The following is a 20385-nucleotide window of genomic DNA, read 5'->3' as shown; positions in this document are numbered from 1 at the left end:
AATATGGGAATATGCCTTTTGTTTTCTCATTTGGATACCTGTGAAGTTGGATTTTACTGAAGCAAAACCATTTCATGCTTCATCTTGTTCTTCTAGTTTCTTCTTTTGAGGAATGTATCAACGGGTCCACATTTGAAGTCATCCATGGAATCGGAATGTAATATTAGAAAATATAATTTGATAGGATATTTCCTTCAAAAAGGAAATATGTTTTGGTTTTGTATAATAACTTGGTGTTTCTGGTGTGTTTAGATATACGTGTCTGCTGTGATATATGAGATTTTCCTTGTATTTAATTCGTGTTTGTGGATTGCAGTTTCTTCATAGCCTAAAGGAACAAAATCCTGTCCTACTTTGGATATAAATCTAAGTAGTAGTGAATTGTTAATAATAAATTGTGCATCTAGTTTTCATGTACATTAAAACATCATTATTTTAATTTTCTTGTTCCTTTGACTTTTTTGATTCAACAGTAATTTTCACAGGTTTTAATGGTTTGTGCTTAGAATGTAGCTTTGGTAGGTTGAGAAACCCAAATATGCTGCAGTGTGTTTATTTACCTTCGAGTTACACTAACTTGTCAGCAATAAAAATTGCTATGAAGTTGTCAAATTGTCCTTTATTGCTACACTATATCCCAGCACACAGACTGCTAGGAAAATCTGAGGACATTCCTCTAAGGATATCCATTTCTGTTGACTATTGCAATGTAAGCCTTGGTTTCCATTCTGTCTTTGTTATCCATGACAAATATTTTATAGATTTTTACATCAGTAGATGGTATTAAACACAGTTTCTCTATTTTCAATTCTTTTCCACAATATACATCCAAAAAAGGAATCCTCACACCTCATACTGGAAGATAAAGATCTTAAGCAGTTGATAGGGTCACTATCATGGAAAAGCACAAATTTTTATCTTTGTTCTTTTCTAATGTCATAAATGTTAAAACCAATTTTATATTATTAACTCTGACAGCTCTGTTGCAACATTTGAAATGCAGTTACCTTCCTTTCCTGTGACTTTCACTGAGTTTTAGGTGTGTTCCTGTTTGGGTCTTCTTGGCTTCTAGAGAAAAATACAGTAAAATCATCTTTACCTTTTTGTGCAAAATGTTAATATTTCTTTTTGCGTATTTTCCCTCCCTTTGATAATACAGATATAGATTTTTTTGGAATAAAACTTAATATTAGGCAAGCAAAAGTAATTTAATTATTTCTGTTTCTAGATGGAATCAGTGTTAGTGGACTTCCACTCTCCAGCCCTTTCCGGCAGGTTGTCAAACCAAGAGTGGAGACTAAACCTATAAATCCCCAAGAAAGCAGCAAGGTCGGTGACTTCAGTCACGTGAAGGTGAGTGAGTGACATCAAAATAAGTTGAAAGCTGTGGGCTTCGTTGTACTTTGCTATGATTTGTTGTGGGATTAAAAAATAAAGTTTTCTTTGTCTCATAAATATTTCCCTTTGGAGGGTTTTTGTTTTTTTCAGAACAGCTTGATGTTCTGTGTTTGGATTGTTATATTAGAAGAAACAAACAAAGAGGTGAAACAAGATCACACTAACAGTAGAAATTGTGAAAAGTTGGTTCTCAATCCTGTGTACTCAAGGAACTGTCAGTCCTTCACCTCACGTTGCTTTCTTATGCTGTGTGCTCTGTAGGAAGGGGCTTCTGTAGGAATTTTTGGTTCCCTTATATTAAACTGTACGGAAAGAATTGCACCTTCTAAACATTTTTGGGATCAAAGTCTTATCTTCACGCTTCTAGTAGTAAGCCTTCTGGAGCTGTTTGTAGAAGTAATAAAACAGAATAGTTGAGAGAGCCAAAAGAAAAGTAAATAAAAGTAGCGGGATGAAAGAATGATTGTGTAGGTAGAAGCTGCTCTGTGCTTCCTGAGAGAGCAGCTTCCCTGGCGTGAGCCACTCTTGGCTTCTCTGTTGAAGATCTTACCTGCTGACGATGTAACCTTCTTGGTCTGAGCAGTGAAATAAGAACAGCTTCATACCGGCCAGATTTGCAGAAAAGATAATTTAAAATTAAAATGACCAAGATTGTAACAAAAAATGCGCTGTAGCACTTCATTGGTCTCTGCCGTAGCTGTGGTGAATATTTTGCATGCCTCGTAGCGTTTGATAAGATACTCACATGGATCTGTGTTCTGCATTAATTAATTCATTCAGAATTTAGATGGAGCGTTGTACAATGCAGTATTTGGCTTGGCATGTCTTTGGCTGAGAAGCAAAGCTTTGTTTTTCTCAGTAACTCACTTTGCATGTGAATTTGCTTTCTTCCCAGTGAGATTATTTACGGTTCTATTTGATCAATAAACAGGTGAAGCTGTTAATTTTAAAGTATGTTTCTTTTGGACCATTAGCACTGCTAATTCATCATCATTTGATTCTGCAGTACAAAAAGGATGATGACGGCGTATGAAAGGTGATAAAAAATTAGTAAAGCCATTCTTTGTATTTTATGACATAGCAAGGTATTTCCTAGTTGGTCATAAATATAACTGAGGAAACAATTTGATATTTAAGTAGGTAAAATGTCCAGCATTAATTTTTAAATTTAGAACTTTGTGTAGAATGTCTGACCCATAGACACTTCTGACTGAAAAAAGCAAGGGGAGTGTTATTTCGAAATTGGACTAAAAAATCCAGAAATACAGAGTTTTTTTGCACCCAATATGTGAAAAAACTCTTTTGGTGCACTTTTTGCTTGTCAGAGGAGAGAGAAAACCACAGTTAAGGTATCACCATCTGTAGGGTCATTTACTGTCATGGCTCATTCCATTTTAACAAATGTCCGTTTCTATAACTTCCGTTTATTTGAACCATTTAATATACTCATAAACAATAATCTTGTCCCAGCCTGTCCCATTTAAACTACTATAAACAAATCATTTGATCTTCCTGGAATTAAAATATTTATGAAGTTCAGAACTATTTAGAATATCTTAGAAGTATTTTTTGATTCACTGGCCTACCCACGTAAAATGAAGTTTCCAGGTATATGGACAGACACAGTTGTGAATGATAAGAAATTAATCCATCGTAACAGAAGAGATTGTGTTTGTCTCTTTAGATGACTACCTTACATCTGACCACTAGCCATTCTGTGATAAGGTATTATATCCAGCTTCTTCCCCTGCTGTCTACTTTTTCTCATTAATACTGACTGTTTATTTCTATTTGCTGTTTCTCCCTACTTTGATGCTGCTCTTCAGTAGGAAGAAATGAAGAACCACCAGTAGCCTAAAATAAAAGCTAGACAAATTCCAAATAAAATATCAGGCAGCTATTGTAAATAAATGAGTCAACTAAGCGTTTAAAGGTATAATTAGAATGTGTTCTGGGCCACTTTTCTTGGCTGGGTTCTGAGGGTATTCACTGTATTGTTAGTTTTGACGTGGTTGGTTTTAGAGTGGATGTCTTTCAGAATACATGGATATAGACATTTGTTGTCAAGTACAAAGGCTTTTGCTCAGTAAGAACATTATTGTCTAAAATGTAGCAAGCTGGGATATACACAGAAGAGACAATCCAAGGTTCTCTTTGAACCTGAGTCTCAAAATATTTGATATTTATGAATGGTTTTGAGTTCCCTAGAACCTCCTTAAAAGGTACTTCAGTTTCTCTCTGTTGCTGCAGAACAATCCAGAGCTCGTGGGCTGTTGCCTGTGTCCTGCACGGTGCCGTTTGGGATGGTCGCTTGATTATGTTTCAAGGTTTATCTTGTAATAGTCAATTAAAGTGGCTTTACAAAGAGGGAGTCTTGAAATTAAGAAACAAGATTGATCTTAAACACTTTGTATGTGTGGTGAAAATGCTCTGCTGTCATTTATTTGTGGTTATCAATAGTTGTCTGTTGTGAATATTCAGGAGTAGTTATTTTTCAATCCTGTGTGCTGGGCGTAAGCTGGTCTTCAAATAAAGGTGAATTTTTGCAAATGAAAATCAGTGTAAATCAATGCTTTTCTTGTTGCTGATTCTGAAATGTCCTTGTTCAGGTGTTTATAAGCCTTAATGCTTCAACCTTCCCTCCCCACTTGTTCGCCATAGAGGTTTTGTGCTTTGGATATTACCAGTGTTGCAGTAGAACGTCTCTGCAGTCTATGTTTTCAATTTTGCTACGGGCTGTCTTCTAATAAACCAGTCACTGGCTGCTGGAAATGACTGTTATAATGATCTCATAAATTCAGTATAAAAATTGCTTTATGACCTCATCGTAAAGCTTGCTTATACCCTCAAGCTGAGTAGAATATCACAGTGAAGACAATGTTCAGATGTTACTCTTTTCTGCTGAGCATTGTCTAAAACATTGGTCGTTCTAGAGTGCATCCGTGTGGCGGAGCGTTAGCCCCTGCTTAGCTCTGCATTACTGTGGTTATACTGGTATGTGAAATAGTCTTTTTTAAGGCTGAATCTGTTGTTTTTTGAAATAACACTGCAGTGTGTTTAGATATTCAACTACTCTGTGTCTTAATGCAAAAGCCGCGGAGAGAAATTTAAACAAATAGCTTGATCTCTCATCAAACAATGTGTTACTTTTAACCTAGGGACTTCTGGTTTTCGTGAGATTATTTGGTTTGGTTTAGTTGTTCTCGGTGATGGAAGAAACACACTCTTACTCCATGCCACACGTTCTGGATTTGAGGCTTAGAGATCAGCCTGATCCGTGGAAATTCGGTCCTTAAAGTCGTGGTGATTGCCATCACATAGCAGTAATTCATTGATGGTTCCTTTTGGTCACAAAGTGAAAAGGAGAATTATTCATCAAGATACGTTCAACGTAATGAACATGGTTTCTTTGGAATAAATTTTCAGGGATTAAGAAATGCTGCATGACCCTGGCTGGAAAAAAGACCAAATCAAGAATTAGTTGGGTGAAGAAAACTTTGAAAGCATATTGTGGTGTTTTGTTTTTGTTTTTGTTTTTGTTTTTTTGTTTTTTGTTTTTTTTTTTTAATTTTGGTTTGAGCTGTTAAACACAGACATTGATCACCAGCCAGTTGTGTGGCAGACTGAGGGCTGGTTTATAATTTATAAGGGCCTCAGCTGACTTATTTATTTGTTTTGGAACTAGTGTGGTCAGGAGAATGTGGCTCTGCATACTGAACATGTAGAGATTCAGCTGCAGAAACCAGAGAGATTTAAGCAATCTTATGGAACTACTGTGTTCCTGTGCTATCAGTAAATGGTAGGAAGGGCTAAAATATGGTATGTAGAGCTAATCTAATTTAATACACCGTCTTTAGTGTATCTTTTCTGATTCAGTCAGCAGTGTATTAAAATGAGATACAGGCCTTAATTGGATTTTTCCATGCAGTTCTCAGGCTCTGCTCTTCTAGCATGAGATTATGCTGTTAATTGAGATAAACTTTATATTGTTGATACTTTAAGCTCAAACTCCTTTTACTGTAAAGCCTTAAATCTATTCTAAGTTTAAGCCCTTAGACAGAACAAGTTGCATTGTTTTTCTTTTAAATGTTCAAATAATTCTGGATCCCACTGAAGTTAGTGGGGCCGTTAAATCTGTGGAGCACAACTGAAATTTAGATTCCTTCTTTTTGGTTGGCTAAGTGTGAATTTAGGAATGAGATCTTAGGCACAAACATGTAATCCAAGTTAGATGTTCTACTTTGACACTGTCCTATTATGGAATTCAATACTGTGCTTGTAAATTGTGTGGCCCCGAGTTCTCCTTCAGTATTGTTGTGGTGAAAAAGGCCAAGTCTTCTGAAGAAGAGAAAAAAAGAGGTAGAGAAGTTGTGGGTGGTGGGTGGAGGTGTTCAAGGCCAGGCTGGATGGGGCTTGGAGCACCCTGGTCTGGTGGGAGGTGTCCCTGCCCAGGGCAGGGGGGTTGGAATTTAAGGTGCCTCCCAACTCTAACCATTCTGATTCTATGTCTCTTTCTCTAATAACTTTCAAGCCTGCAAAAGAAAATCCCAAAGCTCTTTCTCTTCCCAAGTTGTTTTTTATCAAAATAATATTTTTATTTTTTTCCTAATTAATTGACATCGTTGACATTCATGTACATTAATTGACATTCATCCCTGGAGGTATTTAAGAAGCGCGTGGATGTGGCACTTGAGGGCATGCTCTAGTAGCTGAGATCAAAGGGGTCTTTTGTGTGAGTATGGTGGACTCGGTGATCTCAAAGGTCCTTTCTAACCGTGAAGATTCTGTGAGTCTGTGACATTGGTGAGATAAGTATCAGAAATCCAGTCACATTTCCTGAAGTCTGTTCAGATTAATTTGGCTCTTGGCTCCAACCTTTGCCAGGTCAGCAAGGCTTTTTTTTTTATTGCCTTTCTGGCCTAGAATTGAATTTTCCCTTGAGATAAAAAGGATAATAAAAGTAGAGTTGGTCTCGAAAAAATGAGAGGGGGCTGGATTTTTTGGTCATTGATACATGCCTAGCAAAATTGGATTATGATCAGGATTTGGATGAAAGCCCGAAGTTTTTGTTTAGTCGGGGTCTAAGTGCTCTTAACTTGCCCTCCCTGCCCAGTTTGGCATTGCTTATATTCCTTTAAGTGGTTTTGGGTTTTATAAATAGTTAGTTCCATGTTCAGCACTATTTGTGCTTATGAGCCCTCTTCCTCTTCTGTGAATTGTTCCATCAAGAAATAAACGCTCTGTTGTGCCCTAGAGAGGATTGTGCTTCAGAACACGAAGAAAATATTTTACTAAACCTATTCTGTAGAGCTGTGGGAAAAATAAATTTGCTGCCCTCCCCTCCCCACCCCCCCCAGATTTGAATAAATTCAATTCATTTATCTCATCTGGTATTTTACATTCACTGTTATCACTGTAGTAGCTGCAATTTGAATTCAACGTATTTTACAACTTCAAGTACTTCCTTTTATTTTTGCCATTTTATTTGACAAGAAAGAAGCATTAAATTTTTTGTATTTGTGGCAAAAATTTTGGATAGATTCACTGTCTGCCTGTGAAAAGCACCATTCTCTCCAAACTTTTTTCAATGTCACCCAGTAAACAAGAGATGATGGTCTACTTATGCCCAAACAAATGTCTCATCAAGGGTGGTTGCAGCAGGTACAATTTACTGTATAAACCACACTTCATCTGTCTTTCTCTTTTGTCTAAAGATGAAAAAAGAAAAATTAAAGTTGACATCAACACGATAAACAGAGCTTATGTGCACAGTAATAGACTCTGCAGTCATGAGAGCTTCTTTCCCTGAGGACTGATCCATGGCCATCGTTGGCCTTTTTACTCAACTACAGCAAAATCCAGTTGCTATGGTTAGGACGTGTCGGTGTCTCTTGAGACCAACAATCTCTGACAGTTTTTCATCAGTTTGTCAGAGTACATTTGAGTCATTAATACGGTCGATGAGCATCAACAGCAGATATAATTTGTATGTATCTGTTACCTGAATTCTGAGTATTTTAGTGCTCTCACACTGGAATTATTTTAAACAAAAGGAGTTCCCTCTGAGCAACTGTTGTAACTCAGAAGGCAATGGTAGATGAATCCATTGAGGGTGTGGATACCCTGAGATCACTGTCAAGTCCAAAAATTTCTTTGGTTTCTTCTCAAAGAAGTGCTCTCTGCAAATAGAACAGCAGCAGGGGGTTACTTCCATGGTCACATTATGATAAAGCAGAAAATGTTAATATTGAGTTGGGCTTATGTAGGAGGGCATCGGCTGTATGGAAAGTGAAGGGAAAAGTGGAGAGGAAGGTGAGTGGGTTGAAGTAATGGAGAGAAATACAAGGTGGGGTTATGTAAAGACTTGCTTGCTGAGGTGAAAACTTAAAGTGGAGAGAGGGTTGGAACCAACGTTTAGAGTAGAGTGGTGAAAGTCCAGTCAGCTCTGTAAGAAATTTTCAGAATAATTAGAAATGGAGAGGTTTGTCTCAGTGCTCTGCTTGTGTCAAATGATGCATTTCCTCACAACAGCCCTTCCAGAGGACAGAGATTACCTGTAGCCTGGAGCACTCAGAAAGTGAACTGCTCTGTGCCACGTGGTCAAGTGCCACAAATTCAGGATACTCTGGATTCAGGATATTCAGGATAATTCAGGATACTTCAGTTTTGCTCTTGTGAATTCTTGCATGTCTAGTTTTCCTCCTTCCTGAGGACAAATGAGGTAGGTCAGGCACGTGGTTTAGACCAAAGACCATCTTTATTTTGGGTGCCTTATTTATTTAAACTTCTTTTTTTGATCCTTTGGCAATCAAGAGCTGGTGCTGTAGTGCTCATGATGGCTACTGCCAAATGGAGAGTGTTTCAGCACTGAGTTAAGAGCTTGGTTGATCAGCCTTCTGAAGACTGGCTCTACTTATTAGACTTAATTCACAACAATGAACTGCTTTTTGTCAGTACTCAGCTTCCCTGCTCGCATTTTTGGATTTGGTCTGAATGGCCAATTTAAAGTGGTTTTTTTCATCTCGTCTGCAGGTGGATTTTGATTTATTGTCCAAGCTCCTAAAATGAGAATATATCATCCAGGTCTGAATGGGAAGCCCTGTAGCATATTGGGTATCATGCTGTCCTTCAGCTAATAAATCTTTTCTTTCAACAGTGCTTATTCTATTCATAGTGCTATACTTCTTTGACTGCGTATCTTCCAGTTCCTCACTGACTCATGTTCAGTCAAACCTGGCTCTGGACAGAGTGAGCTGAACTATGTTTATGAAAAAAGCTCTAGGTAAGATGTAAAACACCTGTTTTCCCCCCAAGTGCAGAAAATCTTACTCTGCAACACAAGAGTTCTTCCAGAGTTACTTACCTGAAACTGTGGATGAGACTTGTGTTCTGCTGGAAGTGGAGACTCTTTCAAGCATTTGATATTTAGATATTGATTACGATAAAAATTCTGGATATTTTGGGTATTCTATTAACTTCATGGCCACATGCATTTTACACTTCATCCTTACAAAGACACATGCTGTATTTTCATCCATTTAGTTTATGGGTGTTGATAAACGTGGAATTTTGCTGTGCTCATTTTCACTAGGCTCATCATGATAGTTTCTAGCATTTTAACTTCCCCAGGAATGTGGAATTGCCTGGGAGGAAGGCAGCTACTCCAGTGGTGGCAGAAGCTGAAATGCACCAGAAAATAGAGCTGGGGAGATGAGGTGAGAGGACAGTTCTGATCAGCTGGAAGGTTCTCCAGTGCCTACACCAACTGATTCAGGGAAGTTGTTTGTGTGCTTAAGGATGTTTTCATTCCTGACACAACAAATAATGCCGTTTGCAGAACAGTATCAGAGAGAATTTTATTCAAATCTTTAGATCTAAATGTTACACAATATAAGATTAGAGTTTCAAAGTAATGTATCAAACACATGGAGGAAAGCTGGAAGTGTATTAAAAGTAATTTTATGGATTTGGGTTATTCTTTTCTGTAAAGCAAAATTCTGAATACAGGGAATAGGTGGAATCAGGTATTTTATTTCATTTGGAAATTAGTGTTTCATCTGTTTCAGTATCCTGTTGCTAGTTAGTGTGACACAAAGCTCTCCTCAGTTGAGTATCTGAACATTCTGTTTAGTAACCTTGCATTTGGGAGTTGTTCCCTGTAAATTCAGTAAAAATCATGGCTGCGTTTTCATTTTTAGCTAGATATTCAAATATTAATCCTCTTACATGTGCTTTGATACAATCAGTATTCTAAGAAGTAACTGGAACAATTTTTGTTCTACCATAACTGAGCTTGTGTGGTTCCATAGGAGCCTTAGCAGTGCAAAGGGCCTTTGATATGCAGTTCTGCAGCTTGCCTTTCACCTACTGCTTAATTCACCCTTTTCTTCCTCCATTTCATCCTTTTTCACCTTGTAGGTTTTAATTTACACCTCCATACTGAGATCTCTTCACCCTTAGCCTCGTAGCTGTTAGTTTATTTAGAGCCTAGTAGATACCGTAGTAGGTAAATCACATACCAGATTAATAATACTCATGTCTTGGTTTTCATATCTCTTTGCTTCTTGTTTTACCTCCCAAAATAAGGGACACTACTTTGTTATAGTTCTAGAAAAATGCTACCTGCAGGAAATAATTTTTCTAACTTCTGTGGCATTTAGTCAGAAATGTAAATTTACACTCAGCATCTTCAACGTACATTGTATTTCCTTTGACTTAGATCCTAATAATGATGTTGTACTACTACCCCTGAAACCATAACAAATGGCCTACCTACAGAAATCATTCTGATGTGATAGTCTTGACCGAATGAGCTTGTAAAATAGTAATTTAGAATAAAAAAGGTATTTTCTCTGGAAGAATAGTTTGTGAGAGAGGAGGCATGCTCTCCAAATTATGGTTACTGGGACAGTTACTTCATAACTGTGATACCACTTTAGATGCTGTGCAGGAATTGCGTCCTGATCATCTTCACATCCAAACCTGCCTGTTTAGGCTTTGATTTCGTTAAGAGTTAATGGTACTGAACAACGTCTCCATCCTACTTATATTCATTTGTGTAGCTGTTGCTATTAGCACTTTTTGTTTAGAGCCAAATACCAATACCCTCTTTGAATATATGGAAAAAGAGGTGGATATGAAAGGGTAATTTAGGTTCTTTTTCCTCTCTTTGGAGCATGTTGTTCTGGTGACTGCGGTTTAGTTCTTACATTATGAAATGGTCAAGTTCAAAATGTAATGATCTAGAAATTTGCTGCTGAAGTTCATTTCATCCTCATGTTGTTTCTGCTTAAATATTGCTCATCTTGCATACGATGATCTCTTCTTGTCAAATGTTTGATGGAACCCTTTCGTGAGTATGTAAATTTTATCATTTAAAGTATAATCTTTTTCTGTGGCCTTTTAATTACAGGGGCCCAGTGCGTTGGTAGATAATGAAGAAAACTTTTTCTGCAGGCTTAGATAAAGTCCAGGTACCATATGCAAGACTTTCTTAGCAGCATATCTTAGATTAGTTTAAAATTGCTTCGTTTTTATTCTGTTCTTTAAAAAATACATATAGATCAGTTCTTTTCCTTTCTATTTGACAAAAAATAAATCTGCAAGCAAGTTCAGTTTCTTAAGTTTTCAAGTATCTTTCTTCTTGAAATGTTCTTGATTTCTCCGTCACAGACACGGATCATAGTTATGCCGTGGAGGTTTGTTCTGGTTTTTGGGCAACTCACCAAAGGAGTAAAAGTGCATCTTAATAAAAAAAAAGTAGAATCTTTGGTCTGCAGATCTTCTGTTTAGCTAAACGTGGCATTCTTAATAGCTGCCTTACCCAGGAGTACAAGACAGAGAATGAAGTTTAGTAATTTATCACTGTGGGGACTTCACAAGAGTAGGTCAAGTGTGGTAGTTACCCACTGAAGAAATTGGAAACAGGGAATGTGATAGCTGTAATTGATGCCAAGCCATTTTTGAAAGGGCACATCATCAGAATCTACTTTACTAACTTGGTTTCATCTAGAGAAATAGCTGGATAATCGTCATAGCAAGCTCTGCAGTTACTGTTTATGGGCTAAAACCGGCTTTAAATGTCATAGGTTGCAACTTTTTAGTAAGATGGTTTGAACTAATATTCTCATTGAAGGGTTGCTTAAGAGAATTCCAGTTTTGTTTATTTATTTGTTTAAGGCTTTCTACTGCCTTCAGGGAAAACTGGCATAAAATCCCAACTTTTATTGCAGGTTTATATCTTAGTATCGTACTAAGAGTAATGTCGTGCTAACTTAATCATTGATCAGTGTCAAATGCTGTCTTTGTGTTTGGATGTGTAGGACAAGTTTGGCTTTAAAAGCCATAAAGTTCCCAGAAATGAAAAATTTCTAAAGTTTTCAAATGTAGGTGGGGTGGAAAATCCTAGTACAAGAAGAAAAAAAAAAGCAAGACTTAAATAGATGCACTATTTAATATTGTGTTACATGAAATAGATCCAAGTTTTGTGGCCATTTTATGAAAGCGGTCTCTGTGCATTGTTATTAAACTGCTCTTCTTCCTCTATTTCCCAGTGATGGTGCCAGAGAGGAAAAACAATTGATGAAACAAATCACAGAGTCACAGAATGGGGTTGATATGGGGTTGGAAGGGACCTCTGGAGATCATCTAGTCCAACCCCCTGCCAAAGCAGGTCCACCCAGAGCAGGTTGCACAGGAACGTGTCCAGGCGGGTTTGGAATGTCTCCAGAGAAGGAGACTCCACCACCTCCCTGGGCAGCCTCTTCCAGGGCTCTGCCACCCTCAAAGTGAAGAAGTTCCTCCTCATGTTTAGGTGGAACTTCCTATGTCCAAGTTTGTGCCCATTTCCTCTTGTCCTGTCCCTGGGCACCACTGGAAAAAGACTGGCCCCATCCTCTTGACACCCACCCTTTAAGTATTTATAGGTGTTGATCAGATCCCCCCTCAGTCTTCTCTTCTCCAGACTAAAAGACCCAAGTGCCTCAGCCTTTCAATAATACTTATATGAAGAGACTGAAGTGCAGGAATTTGGAGATGATGATCAAATAGAGTGTCATTTCTTAGATTTTTCTCTATGATTGGTTTAGACCTGTTTTTCTGTAGGTGTAAACTTAAAGTAAATTCAGTTTCTAATATTACTGTGTTTAAATGGAATAAAGATCTTGCTTTCTTGTGGCAGATGATGTAGAGGAAAGTATTATGACTTATTTAATCCTTTGCAATGGTGCACGTTGTTTGTGCCTGGAATCTTTTCTATGCCCCTTGACTTTGGAGATCTGTAGTTTGATGATGTATTAGTATAAATATTACTGTTAAGTGACTTGGATGTGCATCAACTGTCTGTAGCCATTTAGTACAGTGAAGATAATACAACATTCTCTGCAATTATATTTGTAAAAGTGGAGAACTCATAATTACTGGCTAATTTTAAACATGGGACTCTTAAAACGTATTATTGATTTAGCTGAAATAGGTCTGAGTAAGAGGAAAAGAGAAATGACAAGAAGCAATTAAAATGCGTGTTTTTTAATTAAGTGATTTGCAGGAGCAAGGAGGCTTCCAGATTACTTCCTGGCTGTAGCTAGTTTATATAAATTTTATTAAGTTTACTGTCAGTTATGTTATATCTTTGTATAAAATGACTAGCTAAGTTAGGAATACATTTCAAGTACTCTACAAGTAACTTCATTAGGATTAAGGCATTCTGTAAAACTCCACTCATTTTTTGTTCAGTGCTATGCAAATGCAAGTAACAGGCAATTTTATTAGTAGTGCTGCCATTTGATAGAGTGGCTGATGGTCCAGAGCAGCGAGCAAAGAACTTGCCCAAGATTGCACAAGATGTACAGTTAGGAATATTTTTGATATAACAACAAAATGTTCCTTAGCCCGACTAGAGTGAGAAACAGGTGATGCTGTTTCTTAAGAACCCAAAGAAAAAGTCCAAACCCCCACATTCTTCACTGCTGGAGAAATTTAGAGGGGAGATTTAGATTAGATCTTATGATGAAATTCTTTCCTGTGAGGGTGGTGAGACACTGGAACAGGTTGCCCAGAGAAGCTGTGGCTGCCCCATCCCTGGAGGGGTTCAAGGCCAGGCTGGATGGGGCTTGGAGCAACCTGGTCTGGTGGGAGGTGTCCCTGCCCAGGGCAGGGGGGTTGGAACTGGATGATCTTAAAGGTCCCTTCCAACATTCTGTGATAAATTAAACGTGATAATTTCTTTGCTCAGCATCTCGATGCTTTTTCCAAAAGCTATTTCTAGATTTTTGCCTCTTGCCTAATGCTTGTTTCCTATGGGTAAATTATCTGTCTATTTGTTTTAATTATTCCATGTTAATTTCTGTTGCACCCTAATTTATTTTTCTGCCTCTTGCTTGGTCAGTTCAGTGCTGTGGTCAATCCAGACCCTCTCCCTGAGTTTATCTGATTGCCTGGTAGCCACCTATAGACTATATTGTTAGCTCCTGGTCCAGCCTAGAATAAGGCAGGGAATAGCCACAGATGGAGAGCAAATGAGTTGAAATACAAAAAGATGGAATTTTATCCAGGTGCTGCAAATCTGTTCTTGTAGCCTTGGTTGAAAATAATACCTACTGGTGATCTGTCTAATCTGATCCTGGTAAATTTACCTAAGGTTGATTGCAGCATCAAGCCAAGAATTATAAGCTGAGACATGCATTTTTGGAAGTCATCCAGTATTATTAAAATATTTCAGTGGCTGAAAACTTTCTACATCTTTATAGCAATTACTTTAATGGTGACATACCCATGTCATTTGAGAGTGCATTTCACTGGTTAGCCTTAATTTGTCCACCTTCGGTTTCCACCACTGGGTTTTGATGCAAGTAAAGGGCCTCCTGTCCTAGGTAGCTTTTCTCTCCTTATTGGAAGTTAGCTCATGTGAGACCAATTATTTTTAGAGTTTTATTTTGAAATTCCGTGTATGACAGAGATGTCAGATTCAGGAGGAGGGAGAACTCTACCTTTCCAGCACTATTATACAGCTCAGTGATGATTTCCCAAAAGGTGCTGGTTTTGCTATTCCAGCTGTGTCTCTGTAAAGTTTTAAAGTTTTACAGATTCTAATGAACATGGTTTAATGTTGCAGTTTTTAAACTAACCTTTTGTGTTTCCCTTGTGGTGGCACTGTCATGCAACTATAATGCTTACCTTCACCCAGATGATTTTTTCTACTATAAAGGGAGTAAAATAGTTTGACTGAATTGTAACTGCTCTTTGTACTTGGTATCCAAGTGTGAGTTCTGGTCTCCCAGTCTAGATGGACTGGAATTGAAATGTTAGGTGATGGTTAGATTTTTAACTGAAAAAATTAATAAAAGCAATAATAATTGTATCATCATGTTCTATGCTACTTAATTTCATTGAGTATTGCTCAGTGTGCTCGCTGTTCAACTTCAGAGAAGTCAGATGAGAAAAACAAAGAGCTTTCCCAAATTTGAGCACTTATAACCCTGTATTTAACAGGATAATAACTTTGACTATGATTTCTGTGCATGAAAAAGCACAAACCACAAAACCCTAATCCTCAGATGTTAGTGCAGAGGCAGCTTTGCTTGCCTTACCTCTCCTGTGAAGGTCACTCTCTTTGAACCACGCTGTACCAGGCAACTCCTGTGGGTATGTGAGTCACAGAGAATGGTGGGAACACTACAACCAGTGGGCACCACTTGTAACCATTACCCAGTCGTGATTTTTCAGTGCATATTTTGTCCAGGCACTTGGTGTTTGAATTTAAAAGCATGACCATGAGGATGTGGACGTTCTCTCTTTCTATACTATGCGTAGCCAAGGGACCTAGTTTCCCCCTGTAAATAAGTGGTGATGACGTGCAAATCAAGACGTGGCATCTCTCTGCTCTGTGAAGTGTCAAGATGAATCCTGTTGGGCTGCGTGTCCATTGTACCAGGCTCTCCTAGTCGTGGGGGTGTTGAATCTGCCCTGGAACAGTGAGGAACAAGACAGGGTATTTATATTCCAGAACAAACTTCTAGGGGATACTGGCTGAAGGAGAAAGAGGGGAGGAACACAGACATCAATTTGATGTTTTTGTTTGGTGAGAAAAACACCTTTTGCGTTCTGGACAAAATTTACAGATGTTTTTCTAACCTCTGTTACTGTGATATCCATCTCACTCCAGGTCACACTCCAGTGTGACCAGCATGTAAAGGGTGGTTATCCTGTCCTTCTCCTCTGCCCTGGTGAGGCCCCATCTGGAGCACTGTGTCCAGTTCTGGGCTCCCCAGTTCCAGAAGGACGGGGAACTGTTGGAGAGGGGACAGCAGAGGGCTACAGAGATGATGAGGGACCTGGAGCATCTCTCTTATGGGGAAAGGCTGAGGGACTTGGGTCTTTTTAGTCTAGAGAAGAGAAGACTGAGGGGGGATCTGATCAACACCTATAAATACTTAAAGGATGGTTGTCAAGAGGATGGGGCCAATCTCTTTCCAGTGGTGCCCAGTGGCAAGAAGAAGTAGTAATGGGCACAAACTTGTACATAGGAAGTTCCATCTAAATATAAGGAGGAACTTCTTTCCTTTGAGGGCAGCAGAGCACTGGAAGAGGCTGCCCAGAGAGGTGGTGGAGTCTCCATCTCTGGAGACATTCCAAACCCACCTGGACACGTTCCTGTGCAACCTGCTCTGGGTGGACCTGCTTTGGCAGTGACAGAAGAAATGGCCCAGATCAGTTGTGACACCTGGAGAGTCTCTCCCATGCACAAGGAAAGTATGGAAGAGCAAGGGCCATGCCATTGATGAAGAAGCATCTTCTTCCACTTCTATATCTGTGATTTCAGACAGGCACACCACTGCCTTATGATTTCACTTGGTATTTTCCTCCTTCACAGCACTAGTGTGTATTTCTAGAATTGCCTGTGTTGGGTAGGTTAATATTTTTATAATTAAGCTGTTTGAAGCTTTTCCGCCTCTTTGGGTTTTTTTTTTTGTCTCTTCTCATCTCTCATAGTATTTTCTACTCATTGAAGTGCTTTGCCAATTACAAAAACCTGGCTTTCTTTTTCAGGAATCTTGCCATCTGTTGAGTACCTTGTACGATCCCAATGTGTGAAATTCAATGTACGATTCAGCTCATCTTCTCTTTTCCTCATTTGTTCAGCTCGCAGGCTTGCCGTCTTCTTCAGGAAGAAAACTCATACTCTATGAACATTGAGCTTTTTAAGGATATGTATGAATATGTAAGAATATCAAATGGGAATAGAAGTCAGTCTATAATTGAGATTCTAGTGCATTTTTGTTTTATAGCTTAATTTTGGCTTCTTTTTTAGGTTCAACAAAAAAATAGTCCCTATTTAAAAGTCTCAGTGGTGTGTATGTTTTAGACTACAGCATAATGAGGTCAGACAGTTTGGAGTTCAAAATTCACTTTTTCTCATGTATTTGAATATACTCAAATGAGAGTTGGTTGAGAATCACTGAAATAGTGGGCAAACATGCATTTGCCATTAAAAGTTTTTTAGCCCTTTATTAAAAGAAAAAAAAGAGTTGGTTTAGACTTCTTTAAGTCTTCAAACTGACGTATAGTACCTTTAATACTGAATATTTTCTTTATTGAAGGCTTTTTTCCTTCTGGTTTGTAAAACAGTGTTATAAAATATTTGATCTGGTGGACGTAATGCATCAGGCTCAGGTCCCTCCAAGAAAGGGACTGAAAGGTAATCTGGCATCTTTTCAGTGAAGATTCGATTTCCTTCAAAGAATGAGAAGGTCTCTCTGCCCTCAGGAAACAGAGGAAGCTGCTCTTCTGCTTTCCCTGCAGACAATCTGAAATTTATAAAAGTGGAATTTGCTTTTGGAAAGCGAAACCTTCAGGTTGAAAGGATGAGGAAAGCACTGGAAAATGCCCTTTGTAAATGTGCTCTCTGAGACAAGAAAAGCTTTTTTTGAAGGAGTTGGAAAGAAAAAGTCGTAATGCTGCAAAATTATAGAGTCATAGAATTGTCTAGGTTGGAAGGGACCTTTAAGATCATCTAGTCCAACCATCAACCTGACTGGTAAAAACCATCACTAAACTGTGTCACTAAGCAGTATGTTAACCCGTCTTTTAAATACCTCCAGGGTTGGTGACTCAACCACTTCCCTGGGCAGGCCCGTTCCAATGCTGCTTAACCCTTTCAGTGTAAACATTTTTCCCAATATCCAATCTGAACCTTCCCTGACAGAATGAGAGGCCATTTCCACTTCTCTGAGCTCCCTGTAACTTGGAAGTTACATACTTCCAAGATAGTGACTCCTTTCAGGTAGTTGTAGAGAGCCATAAGGTGTTCCCTCAACCTTCTCTCCAGGCTGAACAACCCCAGCTCCCTCAGCCTCTCCTCATAAGACTTGTTCTTCAGATCCCTCACTGGCTTTGTTGTCCTTCTCTGGACCCGCTCCAGCATCCCAATGTCTTTTTTGTGGTAAGGAGCCCTTAAGTGGACACGATGAGGAGTCCTTTGTGCTCAAAGTTAGAGTCTCGAATACAGTGAAACTTCATTAAAATGTTGTCAGCCACACTGAAGTGTTAGCCTTGGACTAAACTAAACAAATGTGTTGGGTTAGCACACACATCTCTTGTATTGCTACATCTCATCACAGTTTCACAGTTTGTCTAACGTCTTTCCTTTTTCTTCTCCACCACCCTCTGCTGTATATCACAGAATCACAGAATGCTATGGGGTTGGAAGGGACCTCTGCAGATCATCTAGTCCAACCCCCCCTGCAAAAGCAGGTCCACCCAGAGCAGGTTGCACAGGAACTTGTCCAAGCAGGTTTTGAAAGTCTTCAGAGATGGAGACTCCCCCACCTCCCTGGGCAGCCTCTTCCAGGGCTCTGCCACCCTCACAGGAAAGAAGTTCCTCCTCGTGTTTAGGTGGAACTTCCTATGTACAAGTTTGTGCCCATTTCCTCTTGTCCTGTCACTGGGCACCACTGGAAAAAGACTGGCCCCATCCTCCTGACACCCACCCTTTAAGTATTTATAGGTGTTGATCAGATCCCCCCTCAGTCTTCTCCACACTAAGACGACCCAAGTCCCTCAGCCTTTTCTCATAAGAGAGGTGTTCTGGGAGATGTTTGATCATTTAGTTCCTGCATTTTAAAAGTTCTTTCCTTCACATTTACGTGGCTACCTGTGAAATAAGCCTTGAATTTTAGCTCATGATACAGCATAAACTGAAATTTTTCATATATCTCTGTGTGACTAGCTCACTGGTTTATATTGTATTGCTGGTTTATGAGTTGGGAAACCCCTGAAGAACATTAGTGGGTTTTAAAATTAGGTTTCCATATTATCCTCTATGTAACTGGAAATGCATTTATTTCCTTGCAGTTCTGTCCGTGGGTTTTGTTCAGGGCTCTGTTTGATTTGAAGGCGATTAAATGCAAAATAGACACTGTGTTTCGAGAGTGACTCTGCAGGTTTCTCTGCAGTGGTTATACTTGGTGAGCAGGTTCAGAGAGTTTGGATGGAGTGAAGTCTACTGTTAAAAGAATTTTAAGGTGAAAAGATGCAGGATATGTATTCGTCTTCAAGGAATACTATTGTTCTATAATGTGTTCTGTATTTCTATAATACTTTTTTCAGTAAGAGAAACAGGGACCAAAATTGTCAAGACAGGAGGAAGGAAAGGGTTTTCTGGTTATTCTCATACAAATTGAGTTATAATTTAAGTTTTGCTTCATATTTGTCTCCAATACATACACAGTTCCTAATTTAAGTAATGGGGCAAGGATGCACCTTTCTCATTGAACTAAGTGTTAGGATGATGCTTCCCATCTGATATTCAGTTTTGCCGTGTCCTTGTCCTTGCTTTTTCTGGTTAAATCCATGGCAGTAATCATAGTATGAATAACTACATCTGCAAAGAAAATTAACAGGAAAAACACTGAAATTTGAGTATTACTTGCCTTTCCCTTTATATCCCATGACAATGTCTGAGTTCTTTAAAATAACTGTGATTGCTCTTGGGTTTTTTTTGTTATTCTTTTATTTTCTCTCTCAGTTCTTCTGATGCCCTGCCACAGCCGCTTCTTCAGGTATATATATAATCTATGGGAAATTGCTACAATGCACCTTTAATATTCAGAGTGAAAAGGAATCTTTGTCCTCATGGAAAGAATTAAGATTTTTCTGCAGCTAGAGGTTTTAATCTGTAATGTAACTAAAAATTATTTGACTGCAAATAAACATAATTGTCAAGATTTCCCTCCCTCAATTGCATCGTTATATTTGCTCGCTTCGGGGTAGATTCTCACTTCTCATTCACTTTTTTTTCACTTAGGAAGTTAGACGAAGAGGTTATGGCTCTGAAAATTATATAGTTCTGTCTCACTGTCGTGATAACATCATGATGTTAAAAATGTCAACAGTGTCAATACGCTCATAGATAACCGTGTCTATTCGTGTCCCTGGCCTTCTGAAAACAATCTTGTTAGAGCTGATGTGTGTGTTGGTGCTCAGTCCTGAAAATGTGGTGATGCACCTGCTTGGAAATTAATTCAGGAGGACACTTCAGTGTTGTGACAGTCTCGGCAAGTGTTAAATGCATTAATCCTTATGTGCTACCAAAACTCGCATGCGAGCTGGATAAAATTCAGCTTAAATTATCACAGCGTCCCAGCAACTTCTGGTGATTTTTTATTTTTACTTTTTTTTCCTGGAATCTGAGCCTCTTTCAAAGAAATCTGATTGAAAGTGAAGCTTCTTTTTATGTCCCCAAAATGAAATTTCCCCCAATTTACCTATGAAGAGAATAGTTTAATTTTTTTTAATAGATTTCTGTTTTTCCTTAATATATGGTTTAAGATAAAGGTGAGTTCAAGTTTCAAAAAAAATTAATGATAGCTAGAGAAGGCATGTGTAAATTAACTCATCTGTTGTCCTTCAAGGTAGCCAGGTCTGAGAATTTGGATATTTAAAAAAAAATTAAAATCTTAAAGGATACCCAAATTCACTGCTTTGAAACTT

General features: G+C 38.5%; 1 protein-coding gene across 4 annotated transcripts in view; it reads left to right on the top strand.

Annotated features, from left to right (window-relative positions):
* Positions 1-20385, top strand: part of TRAPPC9 (trafficking protein particle complex 9) — a 494648-nt gene that overhangs the window by 80991 nt on the left and 393272 nt on the right. For all 4 annotated transcript variants that reach the window (XM_014965614.1, XM_014965611.1, XM_014965613.1 and 1 more), the window contains one exon: positions 1229-1353. In XM_014965614.1, the coding sequence (XP_014821100.1) occupies positions 1229-1353 (125 nt within the window). The remainder of the gene's footprint in view (positions 1-1228; positions 1354-20385) is intronic.

This window comes from Calidris pugnax, unplaced genomic scaffold (genome assembly GCF_001431845.1).
Source record: "Calidris pugnax isolate Ruff unplaced genomic scaffold, ASM143184v1 scaffold41, whole genome shotgun sequence".
In the NCBI taxonomy this organism is placed as follows: domain Eukaryota; kingdom Metazoa; phylum Chordata; class Aves; order Charadriiformes; family Scolopacidae; genus Calidris; species Calidris pugnax.
This window is presented reverse-complemented; position numbering and strand designations above follow the sequence as displayed.